The sequence below is a fragment of the Panthera onca genome, chromosome E2 (assembly GCF_046562875.1).
Source record: "Panthera onca isolate mPanOnc1 chromosome E2, mPanOnc1 haplotype 2, whole genome shotgun sequence".
Classification (NCBI taxonomy): Eukaryota; Metazoa; Chordata; class Mammalia; order Carnivora; family Felidae; genus Panthera; species Panthera onca.
The window spans coordinates 26156751-26181335 of NC_138353.1; the positions used below are offsets into that span (position 1 = coordinate 26156751).

Here is a 24585-nt window from a genome sequence, read left to right on the forward strand (position 1 = left end):
TTAAAGGAACTGGTAGGGAATGGACTTGCTTAGGACTGTGGTCAAGAAGGTATCTTTGATCAGTGACATCGAGAGAAGGGACAAAGTCAACATGAACATCCATCAAGAGAGCATTTCAGGCAGAGGAAACAGTAACTGCAAAGATCATGAGGCATGAATGAAGATAGACAGGAGGTTCACAGGGCTCACACGAGTTATTAAGGGTTAGGATAAGATGTGATGAGCTCATAGAGGTCATCAGGGGCCAGATCACATTGGATCTAATAGGCCATTTAAAGGAATTTGATTTAAATCAAAAGTCCTAAATTGGAATAATCTAAGTGTAATAAGAAGCCACTAAATATTTTTAGCAGGGAAGGGCAGGATCTGATTGACATTTTTAAAAGGTCACACTGGCTTCTGAGAACATAATGGATTTCAGGGGGAAGGAGAAAAGAAAGTGTTGCATCTAAAACTTCTTTCCATAGTCCAGAAGGGAGAGAATATTGGTTTGCACTAGAGTGACAGTGGAATGAAGAGAAGCAGACAGATTCCAGATATAGTCTAAAGGTAGAGCCAACAAACTTATAGCTATTATTGAGCGTAGTTAGCTCAAACTCCCATAATCTTAAAAGCAGGGACTCTTTCTAATCCTTTTGTGCATCTCCCATGACCTTGTACATAGTAGGAAGTTCGTGAATATTTATTGAATTAAACGGACTCAGGTTAAATTGAGTCAAATTAAATTGAACGAAGTCAAATGGAATCAAATGGAATCAAATCATTGTACTAAAGTGAGTTTAATGTGTGAGGAAGTGTGTCTGGGTCTTCAAGGAAGGTCGCATAGGGCTGCCAGCATCCCAACCTGCGACACTTCCTTTGGCAAGCTCAGAAGCAAGTTTTCTAAAGCCACTCCTTAAAACACGGATATACAGCTTCAGGCCCAATTACATGCTGGTCTAAAAGTGTAATTGTAGATCCAGAGAGTCAATTGTAACAGTGGTTCAGATCATTAACCGGCCAACCACCTGAGTCTATGTCAGCAATTATGTAAATGTCCCTGCAATTAGATTTGCATTTATATTTGATTGAAATGGTTTTAATATCATCTTTTTAAAAAAAGCTATATATGTATCCTCTTATCTGTGCAAAGAATATCGAGTCAGGAGGTCATTCAATCATGATGAAGTTGCTGCAAGCAAGGAGCTATATATGTAAGTGTGAGTATATGTGTGTGTGTGTGTAGACATCTTCTAAGTTGAGGAAATAGCTTGAGGTAGCTCTTCCTCTCTTCATAATGTTTTAGTGTATTATTTTTGTAAAAGGTAACTGGTCAGTATCAGCATCCACATGCCTTTTTAAAGGCTAAACCATATGTCATTCACCTGCTACGTCCTTGGGCTCACCAGAACAGATGCCTGGGTCTATTAAAATCTTTGTAATCCCTTAAAAAGCCTGAAAAGGAGCTTAGAGGGGCCCCACATCCCCCCTTCTGGAATTCCTGGCCCCCAGAACCTTAAGAACCCCTTAGAAGAGTACATTCTACAGGGTAAGTGGTTCTTCAAGACCTGTGCATCCTACCTTGAATGGTATTGGTAAAAGATTTCTCCCAGGCATACATTTTAATCAGCTTGATGCAAGTCAGAAACTCATTCATTGTCTGAACTCGCTTGTCTGTCACTGAAATTGCTGATCTTCGAAAAGCTGAATTGAGCTTAGCCATAAACATCTGAAATCAAGGTACAAAGTGTTCAGAGAGAATTGCTGAGTTGCAGTTGGCCTAAAAATCCAGAGATTGGAGTATAAGTGCCAGGGAAAGTTCTAAGGGAAACTGGACTGAGATTCTCAGTCATCCTTGCCTTGAGTTGTGGTAGCTGATGTGGACCAGGGGACACCACTGGGGATCAGGAAAGTGATATAAACACAGGAATTGCTAGTATGCAAAGAGAGTGTTGGAGACTATGAGAAACTGAAAGCCATGCCTCCCTCCCCCAGCACATTCAAATTCAAGTTCTTAAAAAAAATACAATATGCCAACAAAAGAAAGCACATCTGTAGGCACAAAGTGGGGACACAGGCTTCAGGTCCACACCCTGGAAATAAAGCCTTCTATCCAATTGAGTGAGAACATGTGTGCACAATACAAGCATACAACAGTTTATAGTTGCAAAGACCTGCCATTACCTGGATGGGGATGAATATGATGTACACAGATATCCCGATGAGAGCTGTGGGCCCCAGAATGAAAAAGGCATACACTGCACAAACAGCCATTAGGATCGGGATGGTGGCTGGCAAGGGACAAAAGAAGGCAGCTTCAAACAAGGAATAACTATCACTTGATAGTATATTGAGCACCTGGAAAGAAAGCACAAAGGTTCAGCTTTGGAAGTGTCACCCAAACATTTCCTCAACTGAAGGCTTTCAGAATGGTTGAGGGGTCTGAGTAGAGAAGAAAAACTGCCTTAAATGGAGAGGGGTGCTGCCAGGGGACCAACATGATAAGTTTTGTGGTTCCATTCTGATCTGATCTTGGAGAGGCTGATCTTTAGGACAGAGAGTCCCAGTGAAGAGTAATATTGCCCTCTAAAAGCATACTGGAGAGATGGCTACCTGCCTAACCTTTATCTATCTCTCCTTCTTCCTGCTTTATTCAGAGCTGTAGCATGCCCAGCTAAAAGACTACATTTTTCAGCTTCTTTTGTGGAAAGAATGTGGCCATGTGACTGTGTAACACATGTCAAACGGGAGTTTGGGAATTAATTCTTAAAGGGAAGCAATTCAACTTAGAGGACATATATCTTTGCTCTTCTCTCCCTCCTCTTACCAGCTATCTGAAACATGGTTGGGATGACTGGACCTCCAAAATCCATCCTGAACCATTATGAGAGCCATGTGCTAGGATAGTGACAAAGAAAGATAGGAAGATACAGAAGTCCCCATACCAGCCCTGAATTGGTCTGGTCCAGACTCCTTTTGAGAGTGAAATAAATTCATCTTGCTTAATCTACTGTTATTTTGGAATTTCTTTTTCTATGCAGCTGAGTTCATCATAAGATGCTTTAGGCATACTGAAAGAGCAACTGTAAGAAAGAAGCAAGTCCCTTACCTCATGCCACCTGGGATTCCCTTGACTAAGAAAATTTTATTGTGTAAATTCTAAGAATCTTATTACTAAGATTCAAGGGCTTAAGAATATATAAGTTCTGAAATCCAGTAAGTGTAGTCTTTATTATGGCTTTGGCACCCTAAATACTATAAAATCAGAATTATTGGATCCATTGTTCATTCATTTTCTTTAAATGCCTGTGATGTGTTCCTTACTGCCTCAGTGTCCTCACTAACAATCAAAGGGATTGGATAAGGTCATCCCAAAACCCTACCTCAACTCGAACAGGGAAAAATTTCCAAATTCTCCAGCTTGAATAGAGCCCTCCCTTCATTGAATTCCTCTCATGTTTTGAGTCTTCCTCACTTCACTTAGCAGGGAGATGGGATATAATGGGCAGGACATTGGAAAAATAGAAGGAAGTCATATGCATTATCCAGGAAGTACATCTCACTCAGAGTCAGGATTTAGGATTTCATTTTCTAAAATTAAACTCTGGACCAGCTTACCTCTCCAACAGAGATGTGTGCCAGCGTCTTGAAGGACACCAGGTTTTCAAAAACCAGGGTGGAGACGGCCACCTTCAACCGGATTGCTGTGCGGTAATTTATGGCCCAGGCAAGGGCCCAAAAGAGCACTTTGGTAAACTCAGTAGCAAAAAGGGCTATGCACAGGCCAATGCCAACCCAGACATTCCTAGAAATGCTCTCAGTCTGTTGGAGGATTTGGTGAATGAGAACCGTCTGTAAAATAGCACAATGGAGAGAGGAGAGGGCCGCTGGAGGTTGAGGTTGGTATAGGAAGCCTCAGATAATGTCAGCAAACTGATTTTATGAGGCAAACTTTTTAATTAATTTCAGTGGTTGCTGCTGTGCTTGACAAGGATTAGCTTTATGAAAATTTGCCCCCAAGGAGCTCAAAGATAATGACAATGTGCTAAACCCACCAGCTCGTAGAGAAAGTAGCTAATGACATTCTTTGTCAGTCTGGGGACCTGTTTGACAAGGCAGAAGAAGGGCCACCCTCACTCACCGGCCCTATGGCTGCCATGATAATGCACAGGATGTTGGCCACAATATCCATCAAAACACGCGTCCTCTGGAATTTCCAGACCACTCGGCCCAGAGAGGCTTTCTCAGGACCCACCCTTTCCACCTCTTCATCCCAAAGGATTCGAAATCTGTGATGAAAGAACAGGAAGAAGGAAAGGGACTTACATTTCCACTTGCTGTTTGAAGCTACTTCAATGGACAAACCTCGCAAAGGTGCTCAGCACAACCCTCATCCCTGGCAGTGGTGGCTCCACACAAGCAACAGTGACTCTCCTTTCTTCTTTTCCAGGGCAGATGGGATACAGGAGGGGCAGGGGGCAAAGCCTTGGCACAAGCACAGGCTGGTATCTAACACTTGGGCACTTTCCAGACCTTCATTTCCTGCTCCTAGTGCCCATCTCTGGCACAACACCAGTTCCAATAAAAGAAAGAAAGAAAGAAAGAAAGAAAGAAAGAAAGAAAGAAAGAGACACAGAGGAAGGACCAGAATAATCTTCCCTAGGACAGGGAGGAGTTTGTCCATCGCAGAGATCTGAAAGAAGGGCAATGAGACAGGAGTGTGCTGAAGGAGAAGGACTGACATGATACTGGGAGGTGAGGCAGAACAAAACCCCATGGGACCCATAGTTCTGAGGAAGGAGTTTAGGTTTCTTTTCAAGAGCAAAGGAAGGCTTTGCAGGTTTTTAAGCCCTAGTGATAAGATATTTTACATATCTAAAAGAGCATTCTGGTAGCTGTGAGACTAGTGGATTATTATAGGGAGGAACAAAGGCTAAAGCAGGGGACCACAGCAAGAGACTGTGACATCTGGGAGAAGTGGCCTGGATTTAAGAAAGTGAATTTTGGGAAAGATGAACAGAGACAACATAATGCACTGATGAACCAGATGTGGAAGAAAAGGGAAGGAGGATTAAGGATCCCAACTTTCTGACTTGATCAACTGTGTGAATGGAGTTTGTTGAGAAGAGGAAAAGAGGAAGAAGAGAAGAGCATCATCAGGTTGGGGCCCTGGATCAAGAACACAGCTTTAGACTGTAATCATCAAGACAGTATGGTACTGGCACAAGAACAGACACTCAGATCAATAGAGCAGAATAGAGAACCCAGAAATGGACCCACAAACATATGGCCAACTAATCTTTGACAAAGCAGGAAATATCCAATGGAATAAACACAATCTCTTCAGCAAGTGGTGCTGGGAAAACTGAACAGCGACATGCAGAAGAACAAACCTGGACCACGTTCTTACACCATACACAGAAATAAACTCAAATGGATGAAAGACCTCAATGTAAGACAGGAAGCCATCAAAATTCTCGAGGAGAAAGCAGGCTAAAACCTCTTCGATCTTGGCCGCAGCAACTTCTTACTCAACACATCTCTGGGGGCAAGGGAAACAAAAGCAAAAATGAACTATTGGGACCTCATCAAAATAAAAAGCTTCCACAGGGAAGGAAACAATCAGCAAAACTAAAAGGCAACTGATGGAATGGGAGAAGATATTTGCAAATGACATATCAGATAAAGGGTTAGTATCCAAAATCTATAAAGAACTTGCCAAACTCAACACCCCCCCCCCAAAAAAAAATAATCCAGTGAAGCAATGGGCAAAAGACATGAATAGACACTTCTCCAAAGAAGACATCCAGATGACCAACCGACACATGAAAAAATGCTCCACATCACTCATCATCAGGGAAATACAAATCCAAACCACAATGAGATACCACCTTACACCTATCAGAATGGCTAACATTAACAACTCAGGCAACAACAGATGTTGGCGAGGATGCAGAGAAAGAGGATCTCTTTTGCATTGCTGGTGGGAATGCAAGCTGGTGTAGCCATTCTGGAAAACAGTATGGAGTGTTCCTCAAAAAGTTAAAAATAGAACTACCCTATGACCCAGCAATTGGATAAATACTAGGTATTTATCCAAGGGATACAGGTGTGCTGTTTCGAAGGGGCCCATGCACCCCAATGTTTATAGCAGCACTATCAACAATAGCCAAAGTATGGAAAGAGTCCAAATGTCCATCGATGGATTAATGGATAAAGAAGATGTGGTACATATATACAATGGAGTATTACTCAGCAATCAAAAAGAATGAAACCTTGCCATTTACAACTACATAAATGGAACTACAGGGTATTATGCTAAGCAAAATTAGTCAGACAAGAGAAAGACTTCACTCACATGATGACTTTAAGACACAGAACAGATGAACATAAAGGAAGGGAAGCAAAAATAATATAAAAACAGGGAGGGGGACAAAACATAAGAGACCCTTAAATATGGAGAACAAGCTGAGGGTTATTGGGGGGGGAGATGGGAGGGGCGATGGGCTAAATGGGTAAGAGCATTAAGAAATCTACTCCTGAAATCATTGTTGCACTATATGCTAACGAATTTGGATGTAAATTAAAAAACAAAATTAAAAAAAATAAAAATAAATTTTAAAAAAGAACACAGCTTTAGATATAAGATGCTTGTGAGTCATCCAAGTGCAGCTGTCCAATTGGATGCAGGGCATATGAATTCAGAGTCTGGAAGCGATGCATGGATTGAAGTAGCCTGTTGTTAAGGTTGCATATGGTGTTGTCTTTGAAGTGGGTAAGTTCACCTAGGAACAGGCATAGAATGGAAGAGAAGAGGATCCAAACTGATGCTGGGTAGATGGAAGGAAACATTAAAAACAGACAGGAAGTACTGGCCAGAGAAATAGAAGGAAAATCCAATACTACACAGGCACTGGTCCAGTCCAGCCCCTTCTCTCTGAGCTCACTAGCAACTTGCTCTGGACTGTAGATTTTGGGAAACTTCCATTGAATTAAATGTATACAGCACACAGATGAGGGAAAGCACAATTGTAGAAACAATTGCAAGACCATGATTAAAGCTCCTATCCCTTTGAGCACACACTTCAGGCAATGCCTTGCACTTCACCCCATGTGGCCAAAGATAAGAAGACTCCCAGAAGAAACAAGTGCAGAAGAAGGCTTTGAGAATTTTTCCACTAAGACATTATGATTCATAGCAACATTAAAGGTCAATGCAGATGGTAGAAAGAATTAATGTCTTTATACTTATGCTGACATAGAAAAGTGTTTGTAAATGCTTACTAAAAACAGCAAAACTGTTAAATATTATATAGTGTGCTTCACTGTGTTTAAAGAAAAAACCCATGACATGTAAGTAGGGGGAATAAGAAGAGGTACTGATCAGCAGATCAGCGCACAGAGTGTGTTTAATCAGAGTAGAAAAAATTCTGGATACATCAACACCAACATTTAACAATGCTGACCTCTGGGGAGCAGAGTTGGAATATGGTGAGGATACTCCCACTTCTTAAATGTTTGTTGCTTTAACATTTTTAGAATGAATATTAATTAGGTAGAATCAGTGAAAGTTACATTTTTTTGCAAGTCAAAACTGTCAAATATTGGTGGCTTCATTTGGTTCAACCTAAACATATTTTGCAATATAAAAGCTCAATAATGATTTTTTAATGTTTATTTATTTTTGAGATAGAGAGAGACAGAGCATGAGCAGGGGAGGAGCAAAGAGTGAGGGAGACAGACTCCAAAGCAGGGTCCAGGCTACAATGTCAGCACAGAGCCTGATGTAGGGCTTGAACTCACAAACTGTGAGATCATGACCTGAGCTGAAATTGGACGCTCAACTGACTGAGACACCCAAGTGCCCCAAAATCCCAAAAATGATTTTTAAAGCAAAATGCAATGCCTAGAGCTGCCTGCAGCAGCAGCCCAGGTGGGTCTGGCCAGCCTAGTGTGAAGTGAAATTCTGGTCACCCTCATCCTGATGTAGTGCTCCTACAATTCATCAACAACCAGCCAGCATGGTCCTGAGCCTCAGGCTGTAACTCTCAATCAATCCTTTTTACACACCAAATCTCCCCAATTCTTGCCTCCCCAAATAAGTTGAGTCAGCCCAATCCTGCTTTACAGAGCAGCCACTAAGGAGGGCCACCAGTGACCTGGAGGTGTCCATTTCCACACCCAGGAAATGGGTGCACACAAAGGGCTCTTCATAGGGTGAGCTCCTCTCCTGAGGTGACCCAAGTGAATCCTCGTACCTTTTGGCATTGGTGTCCGATGAGTCATATGGTGACATCGGGGGCAGGGTGTCCACAGTCAGTGTATGCTTATAGCCCCTAACCATCACTGGTGTAAGCCAGGAAAATGTAGCAAAGGAGAGCAGTCCTGCATCATCCACAGGGTTGGGTGCCAGCCTAAGACAAATGAGACACTCTGCATTCAAGGACATAGTTGCCATTTTCCTGAGTCCCTGACTTGAGTTCTTAACTATAGTAATAACCACAGCCACACTTAGAATCCATGATTACCACCCATTATCCCTTTGAGCAGTGGTATATACTGGAACCAGCTCATAGCACCTGTGAGAGTTGATTGTAAGACTTCCAGGAGTTTTGCAAGTTAGTTGCTAAACACAGCCAATATTAAAAATCACATAATTTTAAATAAATTATCTTAAGGACAAAGGTAATAACTATTTGAAACTCATAATTTCCTAATTATTTTATTAGATTTTACTAGTATCTATGCTGTTTAGATCATGTAAATCTATTTTATCTGTATGGTAGAAACACCATATAACAGGGTGATACTGCACATCCCTTCCCAACTTTGCATTCAGTGGCATCACATTGGCTTGAAATTGCCAATGGTAGGAGTATTCACACCATAAAAATCAATAAATGCTACAAACCCAGGGAATTTTTTTAGTGAGCCAGTGTTGAACATTTACCAATTTTCAAGAGCCTCATGACCATGGGAAAGAGGGTACCTGATCCATTTGTCATGAGGAAATTAAGGCCTATAAGCTGATTATTAGAAGTCAGGTGCATGTCTTGTGCTCTCAGGAAGATGGGGAAGGTGCAGAGCAGGACATGCCACCATGTCGGGGGGAGGCTACCTAAACAGGCAAATGCTGGATGCAAACTCATGATTTATTGTGATGATGGAATGAATTAATACATTTAAAATGTTATGGCTACATAAATATTAGCTAGTAGGTAAAAAAGGATGAGAGAGAGGAAAGAGAGGAGGAGAAAAAAGAAATGGAAAGGAACAGGAGGAAAAGGAGAGCAAAGAAAAAGAAAGAGAAGGAGGAGAAAGAGCAAACATTAGAGGAAAAGAAAAGAAAAGAAAGAAGAGGAAGAGGAAATAAAGGAGGAAAAAACTCGTGTTTGCCCTTGAGAAGTTAGCCATCTAAGACAGAACAAAGTCAGAGACATAGAGTAATATCTACTGGTTACTGAATGTTTAGTATATTCTGGACCTTGCAACAGCTTTATATTTGTAGCAGATGCTGTCAGGATGCCCTGGGTCACAGCCTCTTGTCACATGTACCCCTGATCTCAGCTATAGGGGACAATGTCATGCAAGCTAAGGCTCAAGCTGACAGTGTCCCATCTCAAATGCAAGCTGTGTCTCTTTTCACCACCTGTTTCAGTGCCTTCTCAGAAGCATACGTGCAGCTCAAAATTGCAGGGGTTGATGCCCCCAGGGACAAATCTTAACTAATGGAGTATAGGAAACCCTGGATAAATGCACTCCCTCATCCTTCGGGTGGAAAATTGTGCACTTTCTCAGGAGGACGTAGTAGAATCCAGTCTCCATTCCTACAGCAGTGATACTGATGACACCTGTTGTCATTCCCTGCCTCACTTCCCCTAAATATTCCCTCCTGTTCCCAGGATCACCTCCTAAATGAGCTACCTGCATCCAAATTCTTGACTCAGGCTCTGCTTTTGGAGAACCCAAGCTAAGATATTATTAACAAGGTAATATGTACCCAGCATGTAGTTAAATTTCCTAAAATATGGCTTTTATGATACAGTCTTGCATTACCTTGTATAATTTTACAACAAATAAGTGGGAGTGCAGAAGGTTAGTATAACTATCCCATTTCATAGACAAGAACATCATGGCATAAAGAAGTTAAAGTGCTTGGAGGAGAGGAGTCAAGATGGCAGAACAACTGAAAGTTTTTTGTGCATCTTGCATCCATGAAATACAGCCAAACCAACACTAAACCTCCTGCACACCTAGAAAACTGATCTGAAGATTAACACAACAATCTGTGCAACCTGAACCACAGAACTCAGTAGGTACTCATGCAGAGAGGTAAACTAGGGGAGAGAGAAGCTGTGGAGGGCAGGGAGCCACTTCTGCATGCAGAGAGAGGATGGAGATGGGGGAGAGTATAGGAAAAGCAACCCCCCCCCCAAAGCAGCTGGAGAGAAAGTGAAAAAGTGTAAACATCCGCAGGGACTGAACCAAAAAGGGAGAAAGGAGAAAGGAGAGGGTTTAAATTCCATTAAGACTCTATAAACAGGGGGAGCACAGAGTCTGAAACTCCACAGCTCAATATCTGGCAGTGCTCTGGTGGGAAGGGTGAATCTCCAGGAACAGAGTGGAGTCCAGAGGTCTTAGGGCCACACGGGGATAGTTGGTTCCCCTGCTGAGAGGACACCTGGTAGAGGCTGTGTTGGTCCCCCAAAGGCAAGGTCCCAGTGAACCTGGGAGAACAACCACATTTGCTGGTGCTGGAACAAGGTCGTTAAGGGTGAAGGCTGGTGCCAGATGTGTGTTGTGATTTTCCATAATCCCTGAAACGCTGCTGCTAAACTATCTCGTGATTTTCTGGGGCAGTCTGGCAACCGGCCACAGTCTCTGGGCATCAGCAGCAGCACGGTCCCACAAACATTCCTGGGTGTGGCCAGCACCTGGCCATTGCTCGGTGAGACCCTTCCACAGAGGGGCAGAACGGGTCAAATCTGCAGTCCCTCAGAAGTAAGGGGTCTGGAAAAACAGCCACATCTGAGACAAAACTCAGGAGGGAGGTGCTGCCTGGGGCTTGGTCACAGACTGTGTAAAAGCAGGGAGTGGATGGAAGCCAAAGACAAAGGACAGGTGCATGATTGCTGATCGGGGAGAACAGAGTTCTGATACGAGAGACTGGGTAGCTGGGTGATGCCATTTTCACCACTCCCGTGCATGTGCATACACACCTACAAGCGCCACAACAATCCACCCCAGTAAGCTAAACAGCACTGTCTGGTGGAGAATGGAGCCGTTACACCAAGCCCCGCCCAACTGGGCCAACCTTGCTCTTCAGGAACACAAGTCTCTCCACACGCTTAGTTTATGGATTATAAAGCGCTTCATAGTTTGACTTCCAGGGGAAAATGAAGTAATTTCAGTCACATTTCAGTTTGTTCACTGGTACATCTATTCAATATTCTTTCTTTTTTTTTCCTTTTTTCTCTTTTTTTGTCTCGTTTCTTTTTCTTGAATACAGAGAGAGAAAAACTCATTTTTATTTTCAATTTTTATTAAAAATACTTTTCAACTTTTTTACTATTTTTTTACTTTTGTGTGATTTTTTTCAAATTCTATTTTACTTCCATCATTTCATTTTAGTCTACTTCCGTGTATTCATTTTTTTCAGATTTTCAAATGATTTCCTTTTTGTTCTTTCTTTCCCCTTTTTTCTCTAATCTATCAAGCCACTTTGAACACTCAGACCAAAACACACCTAGTATCTAGCATCATTTATTCGATTTGTGTGTGTGTGAGTTTGTTTATTTGTTTTTAATTTAATTTTAATATTTTTTAAATTTTAATTTTTTTACCTCATTAATTCCTTTTCTCCCTTCAAAATGATGAAATGAAGGTATTCACCCCAAAAGAAAGAGCACAAAGAAATGACACCTAGGGACTTAACCAACACAGATACAAGCAAGATGTCTGAACCAGAATTTAGAATCATGATAATAAGAATACTAGCTGGAGTCAAAAGTAGATTAGAATCCCTTTCTGCAGAGATAAAAGAAGTAAAAAATAGCCAGAATTAAATTAAAAATGCTATAACTGAGCTACAATCTCAAATGGATGCCACGATGGCAAGGATGGATGAGGCAGAACAGAGAATCAGCGATAGAGAAGACAAACTTATGGAGAATAATAAAGCAGGAAAAAAGAGAGAGATTAAGGCAAGAGCATGATTTAAGAGTTAGAGAAATCAGTGACTCATTAAAAAGGAACATCAGAATCATAGAGGCCCCAGAAGAAGAAGAGAGAGAAACAGGGGTAGAAGGGTTGTGTGAGAAAAATCATGGCAGAAAATTTTCCTAACCTGGGAAAAGACACAGACATCAAAATCCAGGAAGCACAGAGGACTTCCATTAAATTCAACAAAAGCCGACCATGAACAAGCCATATCATAGTCAAATTCACAAAATACTCAGGCAAGGAGAGAATCATGAAAGCATCAAGGGACAAAAAGTCCTTAACCTACAAGGGAAGACAGATCAGGTTTGCAGCAGACCTATCCACAGAAACCTGGCAGGCCAGAAAGGAGTGGCAGGATATATTCAATGTGCTGACTCAGAAAAATATGCAGCCAAGAATTCTTTATCCAGAAAGGCTGTCATTCAAAATAGAAGGAGAGATAAAATTTCCCAAACAAAAATTAAAGGAGTTTGTGACCACTTAACCAGCCCTGCAAGAAATTTTAAGGAGGACTCTCTGAAAGGAGAAAAGTAGAAAAAAAATACAACAAATAAATAAAGACCAAAAGCAACAAAGACTAGCAAGGACCAGAGAACACCACCAGAAACTCCAACTCTACAAGCAACATAATGGCAATAAATTCATATCTTTCAGTACTCACTCTAAATGTCAATGGACTAAATGCTCCAAGCAAAAGACATAGGGTAACAGAATGGATAAGAAAACAAGATCCATCTATATGCTGTTTGCAAGAGACCCACTTTAGACCTAAAGTCACCTTCAGATTGAAAGTAAGGAGATGGAGAACCATCTATCATGCTAATGGTCAACAAAAGAAAGCTGGAGTAGCCATACTTATATCAGACAATCTAGACATTAAAATAAAGACTGCATCAAGAGATGAAGAAGGGCATTATATCATAATTAAGGGGTCTATCCACCAAGAAGACCTAACAGCTGTAAACATTTATGCACCAAATGTGAAAGCACCCAAATATATAAATCAATTAATCACAAACATAAAGAAACTCATTGATAGTAACACCATAATAGTAGAGGACTTCAACACCCCACTCACAGCAATGGACAGATCATCTAATCAAAAAATCAACAAGGAAACAATGGCTTTGAATGACACACTGGACCAAATGTACTTAACAGATACATTCAGAACATTTCATCCTAAAGCAGCAGAATATACATTCTTCTCCAGTGCACATGGAACATTCTTCAGAATAGACCACATACTGGGACATAAATCAGCCCTCAAGTACAAAAAGATCGAGATCATACCATGCATATTTTCAGACCACAATGCTATAAAACGCAAAATCAACCACAAGAAAAAGTTTAGAAAGATAACAAATACTTGGGAGACTAAAGAACATCCTACTCAAGAATGAATGGGCTAACCAAGAAGTTAAAGAGGAAATTATAAAGTACATGGAAGCCAATGAAAATGATAACACCACAAGCCACAACCTCTGGGATGCAGCAAAGGCAGTCGTAAGAGGAAAGTATATAGCAATCCAGGCCTTCCTAAAGAAGGAAGAAAGGTCTCAGATACACAACCTAACCTTATGCCTTAAGGAGCTGGAAACAGCAGCAAATAAAACCCAAAACCAGAAAAAGACAGGAAATAATAAAGATTAGAGAAGAAATTTATGCTATCAAAACCAAAAAAAACGGTAAAACAGATCAATGAAACCAGAAGCTTGTTCTTTGAAAGAATTAACAAAATTGATAAACTACTAGCCAGTTTTATCAAAAAGAAAAAGAAAAGGACCCAAATAAATAAAATCAAGAATGAAACAGGAGAGATCACAACCAACACAGCAGAAATAAAAACAATAATAAGAGAATATTATGAGCAATTATACACCAATAAAATGGGCAATCTGGAAGAAATGGACAAATTCCTAGAAACATGTACACTACTAAAACTGAAACAGGAAGAAATAGAAATTTTGAACAGTCCCATAACCAGTAAAGAAATCGAATTAGTAATAAACAATCTCCCCCAAAACAAGAGTCCAGGGCCAGATGGCTTTCCAGGGGAATTCTACCAAACATTTAAGGAAGAGTTAACACCTATTCTCTTGAAGCTGTTCCTAAAATAGAAATGGAAGGAAACTTCCAAACTTTCTATGAAGCCAGCATTACCTTGATTCCAAAACCAGACACAGACCCCACTAAAAGGGAGAACTATAGACCAATTTCCTTGATGAACATGGATGCAAAAATCCTCAACAAGATATTAGCCAACCAGATCTAACATTACATTAAAAAAATTATTCACCACGACCAAGTAGGATTTATACCTGGGATGCAGGGCTTGTTCAATATCCACAAAACAACCAATGTGATTCATCACATCAATAAAAGAAAGGACAAGAACCATATGATCCTCTCAATAGATGCAGAGAAAGCATTTGACAAAATATAACATCCTTCCTTGATAAAAACCCTCAAGAATGTAGGGATAGAAGGAGCATACTTCAAGATCATAAAAGCCATATATGAAAGACCCACTGCTAATATCATCCTCAAAGGGGAAAAACTGACAGCTTTCCCCTTAAGGTCAGGAAAAGACAGAGATGTCCACTCTCACCACTGTTATTCAACATAGTATTGGAAGTCTTAGCCTCTGCAATCAGTCAACACAAAGAAATAAAAGGGATCCAGATCGGCCAGGAGGAGGTCAAACTTTCACTCTTCATAGATGACATGATAATCTACATAGAAAACCCAAAAGATTCCACCAAAAAACTGCAAGAACTGATTCATGAATTCAGCAAGGTGGCAGGATATAAAATCAATGCACAGAAATCGGTTGCATTTCTATACACCAACAAAGAAGCAACAGAAAGAAAAATAAAGGAATCAATCCCATTTACAATGGCACCAAAAACCATGAAATACCTAGGGATAAATCTAACCAAAGAGGTGAAAAATCTGTACACTGAAAACTATACAAGGTTATGAAAGAAATTGAAGAAGACACACAAAAATGGAAAAAGATTCCATGTTCCTGGATAGGAAGAGCAAATATTGTTAAAATGTTGACACTACCCAAAGCAATCTACATATTCAATGCAATCCCTATCAAAATAACACCAGCCTTCTTCACGGAGCTAGAACAAATAATCCTAAAATTTGTATGGAACCAGAAAAGACCCTGAATAGCCAAAGCAATCTTGAAAAAGAAAACCAAAGCAGGAGGCATCACAATCCTGGACTTCAGGCTATACTACAAAGCTGTAATCATCAAGACAGTATGGTACTGGCACAAGAACAGACACTCAGATCAATAGAACAGAATAGAGAACCCAGAAATGGACCCACAAACATATGGCCAACTAATCTTTGACAAAGCAGGAAATATCCAATGGAATAAACACAATCTCTTCAGCAAGTGGTGCTGGGAAAACTGAACAGCGACATGCAGAAGAACAAACCTGGACCACGTTCTTACACCATACACAGAAATAAACTCAAATGGATGAAAGACCTCAATGTAAGACAGGAAGCCATCAAAATTCTCGAGGAGAAAGCAGGCTAAAACCTCTTCGATCTTGGCCGCAGCAACTTCTTACTCAACACATCTCTGGGGGCAAGGGAAACAAAAGCAAAAATGAACTATTGGGACCTCATCAAAATAAAAAGCTTCCACAGGGAAGGAAATAATCAGCAAAACTAAAAGGCAACTGATGGAATGGGAGAAGATATTTGCAAATGACATATCAGATAAAGGGTTAGTATCCAAAATCTATAAAGAACTTGCCAAACTCAACACCCCCCCCCAAAAAAAAAATAATCCAGTGAAGCAATGGGCAAAAGACATGAATAGACACTTCTCCAAAGAAGACATCCAGATGACCAACCGACACATGAAAAAATGCTCCACATCACTCATCATCAGGGAAATACAAATCCAAACCACAATGAGATACCACCTTACACCTATCAGAATGGCTAACATTAACAACTCAGGCAACAACAGATGTTGGCGAGGATGCAGAGAAAGAGGATCTCTTTTGCATTGCTGGTGGGAATGCAAGCTGGTGTAGCCATTCTGGAAAACAGTATGGAGTGTTCCTCAAAAAGTTAAAAATAGAACTACCCTATGACCCAGCAATTGGATAAATACTAGGTATTTATCCAAGGGATACAGGTGTGCTGTTTCGAAGGGGCCCATGCACCCCAATGTTTATAGCAGCACTATCAACAATAGCCAAAGTATGGAAAGAGTCCAAATGTCCATCGATGGATTAATGGATAAAGAAGATGTGGTACATATATACAATGGAGTATTACTCAGCAATCAAAAAGAATGAAACCTTGCCATTTACAACTACATAAATGGAACTACAGGGTATTATGCTAAGCAAAATTAGTCAGACAAGAGAAAGACTTCACTCACATGATGACTTTAAGACACAGAACAGATGAACATAAGGGAAGGGAAGCAAAAATAATATAAAAACAGGGAGGGGGACAAAACATAAGAGACCCTTAAATATGGAGAACAAACAGAGGGTTGCTGGAGGGGATGTGGGAGGGGGGATGGGCTAAATGGGTAGGGGACATTAGGGAATCTACTCCTGAAATCATTGTTGCACTATATTAACTAATTTGGATGCAAATTAAAAAAAATAAAATTAAAAAAAAGTTAAAGTGCTCATCCAAACTTTTACAATGGTACAGCATGAATTCAAACCCACTGCTTGCTAACTCCAAGGTCCTATCACTCTCTTAAGCAGCAGCCCACATTGCCTGTTCACAAAGCAATTATAAACTTAACCAGAACAGTGGGTAGTTAGCACTTTCCTGCCTGGGACTAATTATGGTAACCTATTCCCTCAGCTTTCAACATTTACCTCTCCTTTTAGATGGCTCTAGGTGATTCCTTGGTCCAGAGATTCTAGGAGAGAGCAGTGCTGTGTCACCTCACTATAGAGATGCCACTTGGCCTTCTACTGTTCAGAGAACAGGACACAGGGCCCTTTCTATGTAGAAGAGGCAGCATTTAAAATATTATGATTAATATAATAATAGCATATCATATCATATAATGTTATAGTTATGAGTGTGAGCTTAAAAGTCAGCCTGCATATGTTACTATCCTGCAGTTCAAAATGGACCCAATTCTCTCTCCCCATCTGTATAACAGCCCCTTGTAATGTGAACTTGCAGCTGCTTCCACCAGTAAGTTTAGTCTATTTATCCACACCTTGAATCTGAGCGACTTGTGACTTAATTTGGCCAATAGAATGCTATGAAAAAAATGGTATGCCAATTCTGAGCCTGAGTCCCAAGAAATCCTATACTTTTCAACTCATCCTTTTGGCAGGCTACTGTACTATTAAGTGATCAAGCCCAGGTTACCCTGCTGGGGGTTGATAGCCCATGTGACCCACTTGCCCCAATTGCCCCATTGTCAGCCAACTGACCCTGTGAAGCACACCCACCTTGCAGTTCAGGATATTTATAAGTAAGTTTAATCAAAACAAGGTGAATCACCCAGCCAAGCTCAGCCTAGGTTGCTGGCCCACCCATAAAATTGTAAGCTAATTAAATGGCAATTGTTTTAGACTTCTAAGTGTTAGCAGTCAGAAAGTTTGTGTGTTACAAAGAAAAAGCTAACTGATGAACTTTCTGCAAATTACTTAACGTCTCTGTGCCTCACTTTTTCACCAATCAGATAAAATAATACGTCCATGGTGGTTTTGAAGAGTGAAAGAGGCCATGTTTATAAAGTACTTGAACATGTCCCAGCACATTGAAACCTCTCCTTAAACATTGGCTATTGTCTCCCTCTCATCAAAGGACAAAAGGAGTAAAGAAGTAGTGGATGGATGGATGGATGCATGGATGCATGGATGCATGGATGCATGGATGCGTGGATGCATGGATGGATAACAAAAGGACAAGCATATAGAGCAGCAGCATGGGGGAACAGGACCAGTGCCTACTTTCCTGATGGGCTAGAAAATACCCTGGCCCTCCCTCCAAACCTTCTCCTGGCTTACCTTGCATAGGGTCTCACTGGGATCATGGTCTTTAGGCTGGGATCATATCTTTCTATAAAGGATCTTCGCTGGCCTCGCCGATCCAGATCTGAGATAAAGTAGGGGCCTTCACCCACCATCCTGATGGAAGCCTGGAGCCCTGAGATGTTGGCCTAGGGACACTTTCACTCTGCAACAAAGAGATGAGGAAAGTCACTGAGAAATGAGAACACTTTGGAATGGGACTAGGCAGTCCCTGTGCCACTCATACTCTACCCAGAAAAGCTTCTTTGCTCTAAACCCTCAGACTTATTTTCACCAGTTAGATTTCTATATTTATGGGGTAGATGAGGGTGGGGGGTATTAACGTGTGGCCAGAAACCCTGCCACATCCCTCAACTCCACTCTGAGATTTCCTTATTAGCAAGGACATTCATTGCCTCTTCTTTCCCATTTTAGATTGACTGGGAGCAGAAAGCCTATTGTGGATTGTCTGTTGGGAGCCAGTCTGTGGCCAACCTTGAATCCCAGACCAGCAAAAAAGCTCCAGGAAGGTGGTTTTGCTGTCACACAAATTTTGTTTCACACAAACTAAAGTTTGTCACACACACCTCTTTTTCTTCCTGCTTCTCTCCGATACCTAGGAGCTTATGTATCCACATTGCCGCATACCCAAGGGCTAGAGACTTTCAATGAGATCACCCCTCAGGACCAGGCACATCTGGATAAGCCCACATTCCCCCCACTTCTGGAAACACTGCCTCTAAAAAACCCAACAATGTAGGTGGAGAGAACACCTTTTGGAGTGTCTGCCCAGGCCATAAACCAACCACCCTATTTACCAATCACCTAAACCTAATGGGTAGAGAACAATCCCTGAAGGTTTTCCTATTCCTAGTTTCAGTTCTTTCCTGAGACCCAGCTCTATTCTTTCCCTAGGGTTCCATAACTTCTCCCTCCCTATATGTTGGGGATGAATTCTCCCTTTTTACCCAAACTATCTTGAGTTGGTTTCTGTCACTTGCAACCAGAGGCCTCACTATTATATATACATGGGGGTCCTAGTCCCATGAATTTTCTCGGGAAGTTTTCATCGCTAGAAACATCAAATAAACCAATTCCCATCAAGGTTTTAATGGCTGATAAACCAATGACAAAGTTGGAAGTGTTCTTGGATTCAATCTTTTACAAACTTTTCATTGTACAGAAGAAGAAACAGAGGCCCAAAGAAGGGAAGGGACTTCTTCAGGAGTATATGTAGTAGTGACACTAGTATCATGGCTGAATAAGATATCCTTTGTTCGTGTCTCCCCTGCTCCTAACAACAATTTGGTGTCTATCTACAAACAAAAGTGCCCTTCTGGGAGCTGTGGGATCCAGCACCATATGCCAAGAAACACAGGAGTATTGCCCTGCCATGTATCAGACAATGGAAGTACAGACCTTGGTCCTGGCTGTGTGCTCTGAAGTGTCCCCTGACCTGGCTCCAAACCCTCTTGGCCATGGTCCAGGAGTCCCTGGAAGATATCACTTGAGACAATCACTATTGACAAGAGAACCTTTGGGGAAGTTCAGGTTCCCAGTGGAGAATTTCCAACATACTATCGGAGCAAATAGTTTGGATGAATTGGAGAGGGGAAGAGGAATAGTTTGACTTTATTCACATCACCCATCCCCAAGGCAGCACAGCTTAGGGCCAAAAGACATCTTTTCAGCCCATGATTTCTCTCGCATGGTAAAGTGAGAGCTGGCTTCCAAAGCTGGCATCCAGCTGTGCAGGATACTGACAAAGAACCCCATTTCTCTCTGACCGCATTCAGAGGACTAAATTTTGATCTACATGATAAGGGCAAGAAAAGGCTAGGAGAGAGGCAAGTAGGACTCTTGGAGGGAATTAAAGGAACATGAATCCTCTTAACTGCATTAGAGACTAAATTAAGAAGCCTGTCATGAGTTGCTGGGGATACGTCACTCACACATGCCTCCAACTGGTTCACAGGCACCCTCAGCATTCTACATGCCTCACCTACACACACACCCATCCTGTGGCCAGGTCCCTGTGCATGCTGCCAATGGCAGCAGTGAAAGGAAGCTTTGACAGACAACTAGTGAGCATGCACAGAAAACCACACCAAATGTATGGGCTAGGGAGAGACCACAAACTTGCGCTTTTGGGAAAACAAAAGGGGAGGCTGTCAGCACCCAACCTGATGCTTTGCAAGATTGAAAGAAAGCATATAGGCTTAAGAATTCTGCCACAAGAAAGAGCAAGAAGATGGATCAGGTGTACCCACAGAAGGTCTGAGAAAGCCCTAGATTCCCTAGCAAGGATCATGGAAGGTATTTATCTCCCAACAGCAGTAAGTAAAGATTGGAGGAGGTAATTGATATTTCAAATGTGAAAACAGCAATGCAAAACTTCAAGGAACATAAAAAATCACGGAAACATGACACCACTAAAGGACAACAATAATCTTTCAGTAACTGATCCCAAAGAGATGTATATCTGCAATTAACCCAATAAAGAATTGACAACAGCTGTTTTAAGGAATTTCAATGAGTTATAAGAAAACACAGAAAAACAATTGAGATGAATCAGGAAAACAATACATGAACAAAATGGGAAGTTTAAAAAAAAGAGGGAAATTATTTTTTTCATGTTTATTTTTGAAAGAGAGACAGACGGAGTGCAAGCTGGGGAGGGACAGAGAGAGAGAGGGAGACAGAATCTGAAGCAGGCTCCAGGCTCCAAGCTGTCAGCACAGAGTCTGACATGGGACTCAAACTCACAAACCCTGAGATCATGACCTGAGCCAAAGTCAGATGCTTAACTGACTGAGCCACAAAGGCACCCCAAAAAGAGACAGAAATTATTAAAAGAACCAAACAGAAATTATGAAAGTGAATACAGTAAATAAAATGAAAAGTGTAATAGAGAGTATCAACAACAGAAAGAATCTATAAGTTAGAAGACAAGAACTTTGAAATTTTCCAGTCAGAGGAGAACAAAGAAAGAAGAATTTAAAAAGAGTGAAGAAAGCTTATGTGATCTATGGAATACCATCGAAAGAAATAATTTCAAGTTGTTGGAGTTTCAGGAAAAAAAGAGGGAGAATGAGGCAGAAGACTTATTTAAAGAAATAATGGCTTAGAACTTCCCAAATCTAGGTAGAGATTTGAATAGCCAAGTTCATGAAGCTCATAGGTCACCAAAGAAACTCAAACTCAAAAAGATAATTTCTAACACACATTAGAATAAAATTTTCACAGATCAAACAGCAGCAAGAGAAAAGAAACTTCTAACTTACGAGGGAATCCCATGAAGGCTATTAGTGATTTCTCAGCAGAAACCTTACAGGCCAAGAGAGTGGGATGATGTATTCAAAGTTCCGGGGGAAAAAAAACAAAAACAAAAACATAAAACTACCAACTAAGAATATTCTAACCAGCAAACTATCATTCAGAAATGAAAGTGAGATAAAGACTTTCCCAGGCAAACAAAAGCTGAGGGAGTTTATCACCACTAGACCTGCCTTAACAAGAAATACTGAAAGAAATTCTTCAAGCTGAAGTTAAAGGACACTAATTAGTAACATTAAAATATGTAACACACTGACACTAATTAGTAACATGAAAATATGCAACAATGTAAGTATACAGTCAAATTCAGAATACTCTAATACTGTATTATGGTAGTGTGTTAACAATTCTAATATAAAGGTTAAAAGACAATAATTTTTAATAAGTAAACAATATAAAAAGACAAGTTGTAACACCAGAAGCATAAAAGGGGGAGAGTAAAAGGGTAGAGTTTTTGTATGCAATCAAAATTAAGTTGTTGTTAACCTAAAATAGACCATCATATCTATAAATTTCTTTATGTAAGCCTTAAGGTAACCACAAAACCTACAGCAGATTCAATAAAGAGAAGGGAATCAAAGCATACCACTATGAAAATCATCAATTCACAATGGAAAGCAGCAAAAGAAGAAGAAAGGAATGGGGGACCTACAAAACAGCCAGAAAACAATAAGATGGCATTAATAAATCCTTACGTATCAATAAACATGTGAAATGCAAAGGGATTAAATCCTTCAATAAAAAGGCATAGAGTGGCTGGCTGAATGAAAAAAATAAGACCCAACTACATGCTGCCTACAACAGACTCACTTCAGCTTTAAAGATACACATAGGCTCAAAGTGAAGGGATGGAAACATGCAAGTGGAAACCAAAAGACAGCAGGGGTAGCTATACTTATATCAAACAAAATGGATTCTAAGAAAAAAAAACCATAACAAGAGACAAAATCACTACACAATGATAAAAGGATCAAGTAATCAAGAATATATAACAATCATAGATGATAGATAAATAGATTGATAAATTATAGACATCTTTTAATGGTGGAGAACCTAAATATATTAAATAAACACTAATAATAAAATATTAGTAGGTGACTTTAATACTCCATTTTCAACATTAGCTATATCATCCAGGCATAAAATCAATAAGGAAACACTAGAGTTGAGCTACACTTTAGACCAAGTGGGCCTAACAAAAATATACAGAAAATTCTATCCAGCAACAGTAGAACATGTGTTCTTCTTCTCAAGAACACGTGCAACATTCCCCAGGATAGACCGTGATAAGTTACAAAACAAATCTTAGCAAATTTAAGAATATTGAAATCATACCAAGTATTTTTTCTGACCACAATGGTATGAAACTAGAAATCAATAACAAAAAAAGATGGAAAGTTCAAAAATATGTGTGTATTACACAACATATTTCTGACCAGACAATGAGTCAAAGAAGAAATCAAAAGGAAAATTTTAAAAATATCTTGAAATAAATAAAAGTGGAAACATGACATACCAAATTTGTGGGATGCAGTAAAAGTAGTCCTCAAGTGGAAGTTTATAATGATAAATGCCTACATTAAGAAAAATAAAAGGTTTCAAATAAATAACCTAAATTTACACTTCAGTGAACCAAAAAATGAAGAACAAACTAAGCCCAAAGTTAGCAGAGGGAAATAAAACAAAGAACAGAAATAAATGAACTAGAGACTAGAAAAACAGTAGAAAAGATCAATGAAACTACAACTGGTTTTTTTTGAAAAAATAAACAACTGGCAAATCTTTAGCTAGACTAAGAGAAAAAAGAGAAGACTCATAAAATTAGAAAGAGTAGACATTGCAACGGATACCACAGAGATATAAATGATCATAAGAGACTATTAGAACAAATGTACATCGACAAATTGGATAACCTAGAAGAAATTGATAAATTCCTAGAAACACACAACTTACCAAGACTTAATAATGAAGAAATAGAAAATCTGAACAGACCAATACAATAAGAAGATTGAACTAGTAATCAAAACTATCCCCAAAAAAGAAAATCCCAGACCAAATTGTTTCCCCAGCAAATTCTACAAAACATTTACAGAAGAATTAATGCCAAAGCTTCTCAAACTCTTCTAAAAAAATTGAAGAGGAGGAAACATCCCCAAACTCATTTTATGAGACAAGCATAATCCTGATAGCAAAGCCAGATAAAGACATAACAAGAAAACTACAGGCCAATACCCTAATGAATATAGATGCAAGTATTGTCAACAAAATATTAGCAAACTAAATCCAACAACACATTAAGAAATCATATACCATGATCAAGTAGAATTTATCCCTGAGATGCAAGGATGCTTCAACATATGCAAATCAACAAATATGATACACTTCATTAATAGAATAAAAGATAAAAATCATATGATCATCTCAATAAATACAGAGAAATAATGCATCTAATACATTAAGGTACATCTTAAGAGATACAGAAAAATCAGTTGATAAAATACAACATGTGTTCATGATTAAAAAACACTCTCAACCAATTGGATATAGAAAGAATATACTGTCACATAATAAAAGGCATATATGACAAGCCTACACCTAACATTATACTCAATGATGAAAGTTTGAAAAGTTTTCATCTAGAATCAGGACCAAAACAAAGATGTTCACTCTTACCACTTTTATTCAACATAGTACTGCAAGTCCTAGCCGTAGCAATTAGGTAAGAAAAGGAAATAAAGGATATACAAATTGGAAAGAAAGGTGTAAAACTGTCTTTGCTTGCAGATGGTATTATCTTATATATAGAAAATCCTAAAGACTAAATGAAAAACTTAGAACTAAACAAATTCAGTAAAGTTTCAGGATACAAAATCAATATATAGAAATCAGTTGTGTTTCTATATACTAAAATAAAATATCTGAAAAGAAATAAAGAAAACAATCTCATTCACAACAGCTTCAAAAAAAATAAAATACTCATGGCTAAACTTAACAAAGGAAGTGAAAGAACTGT

At 39.8% G+C, this 24585-nt stretch overlaps 1 protein-coding gene across 1 annotated transcript in view; it reads right to left on the bottom strand.

Annotated features, from left to right (window-relative positions):
- Positions 1-24585, bottom strand: part of ABCC12 (ATP binding cassette subfamily C member 12) — a 94896-nt gene that overhangs the window by 57401 nt on the left and 12910 nt on the right. The window contains 6 exon segments of the mRNA XM_078438553.1: positions 1561-1708; positions 2164-2337; positions 3598-3831; positions 4121-4268; positions 8238-8393; positions 18234-18402. Coding sequence (XP_078294679.1) covers positions 1561-1708; positions 2164-2337; positions 3598-3831; positions 4121-4268; positions 8238-8393; positions 18234-18352 — 979 coding nt within the window. The 5' untranslated portion in view covers positions 18353-18402.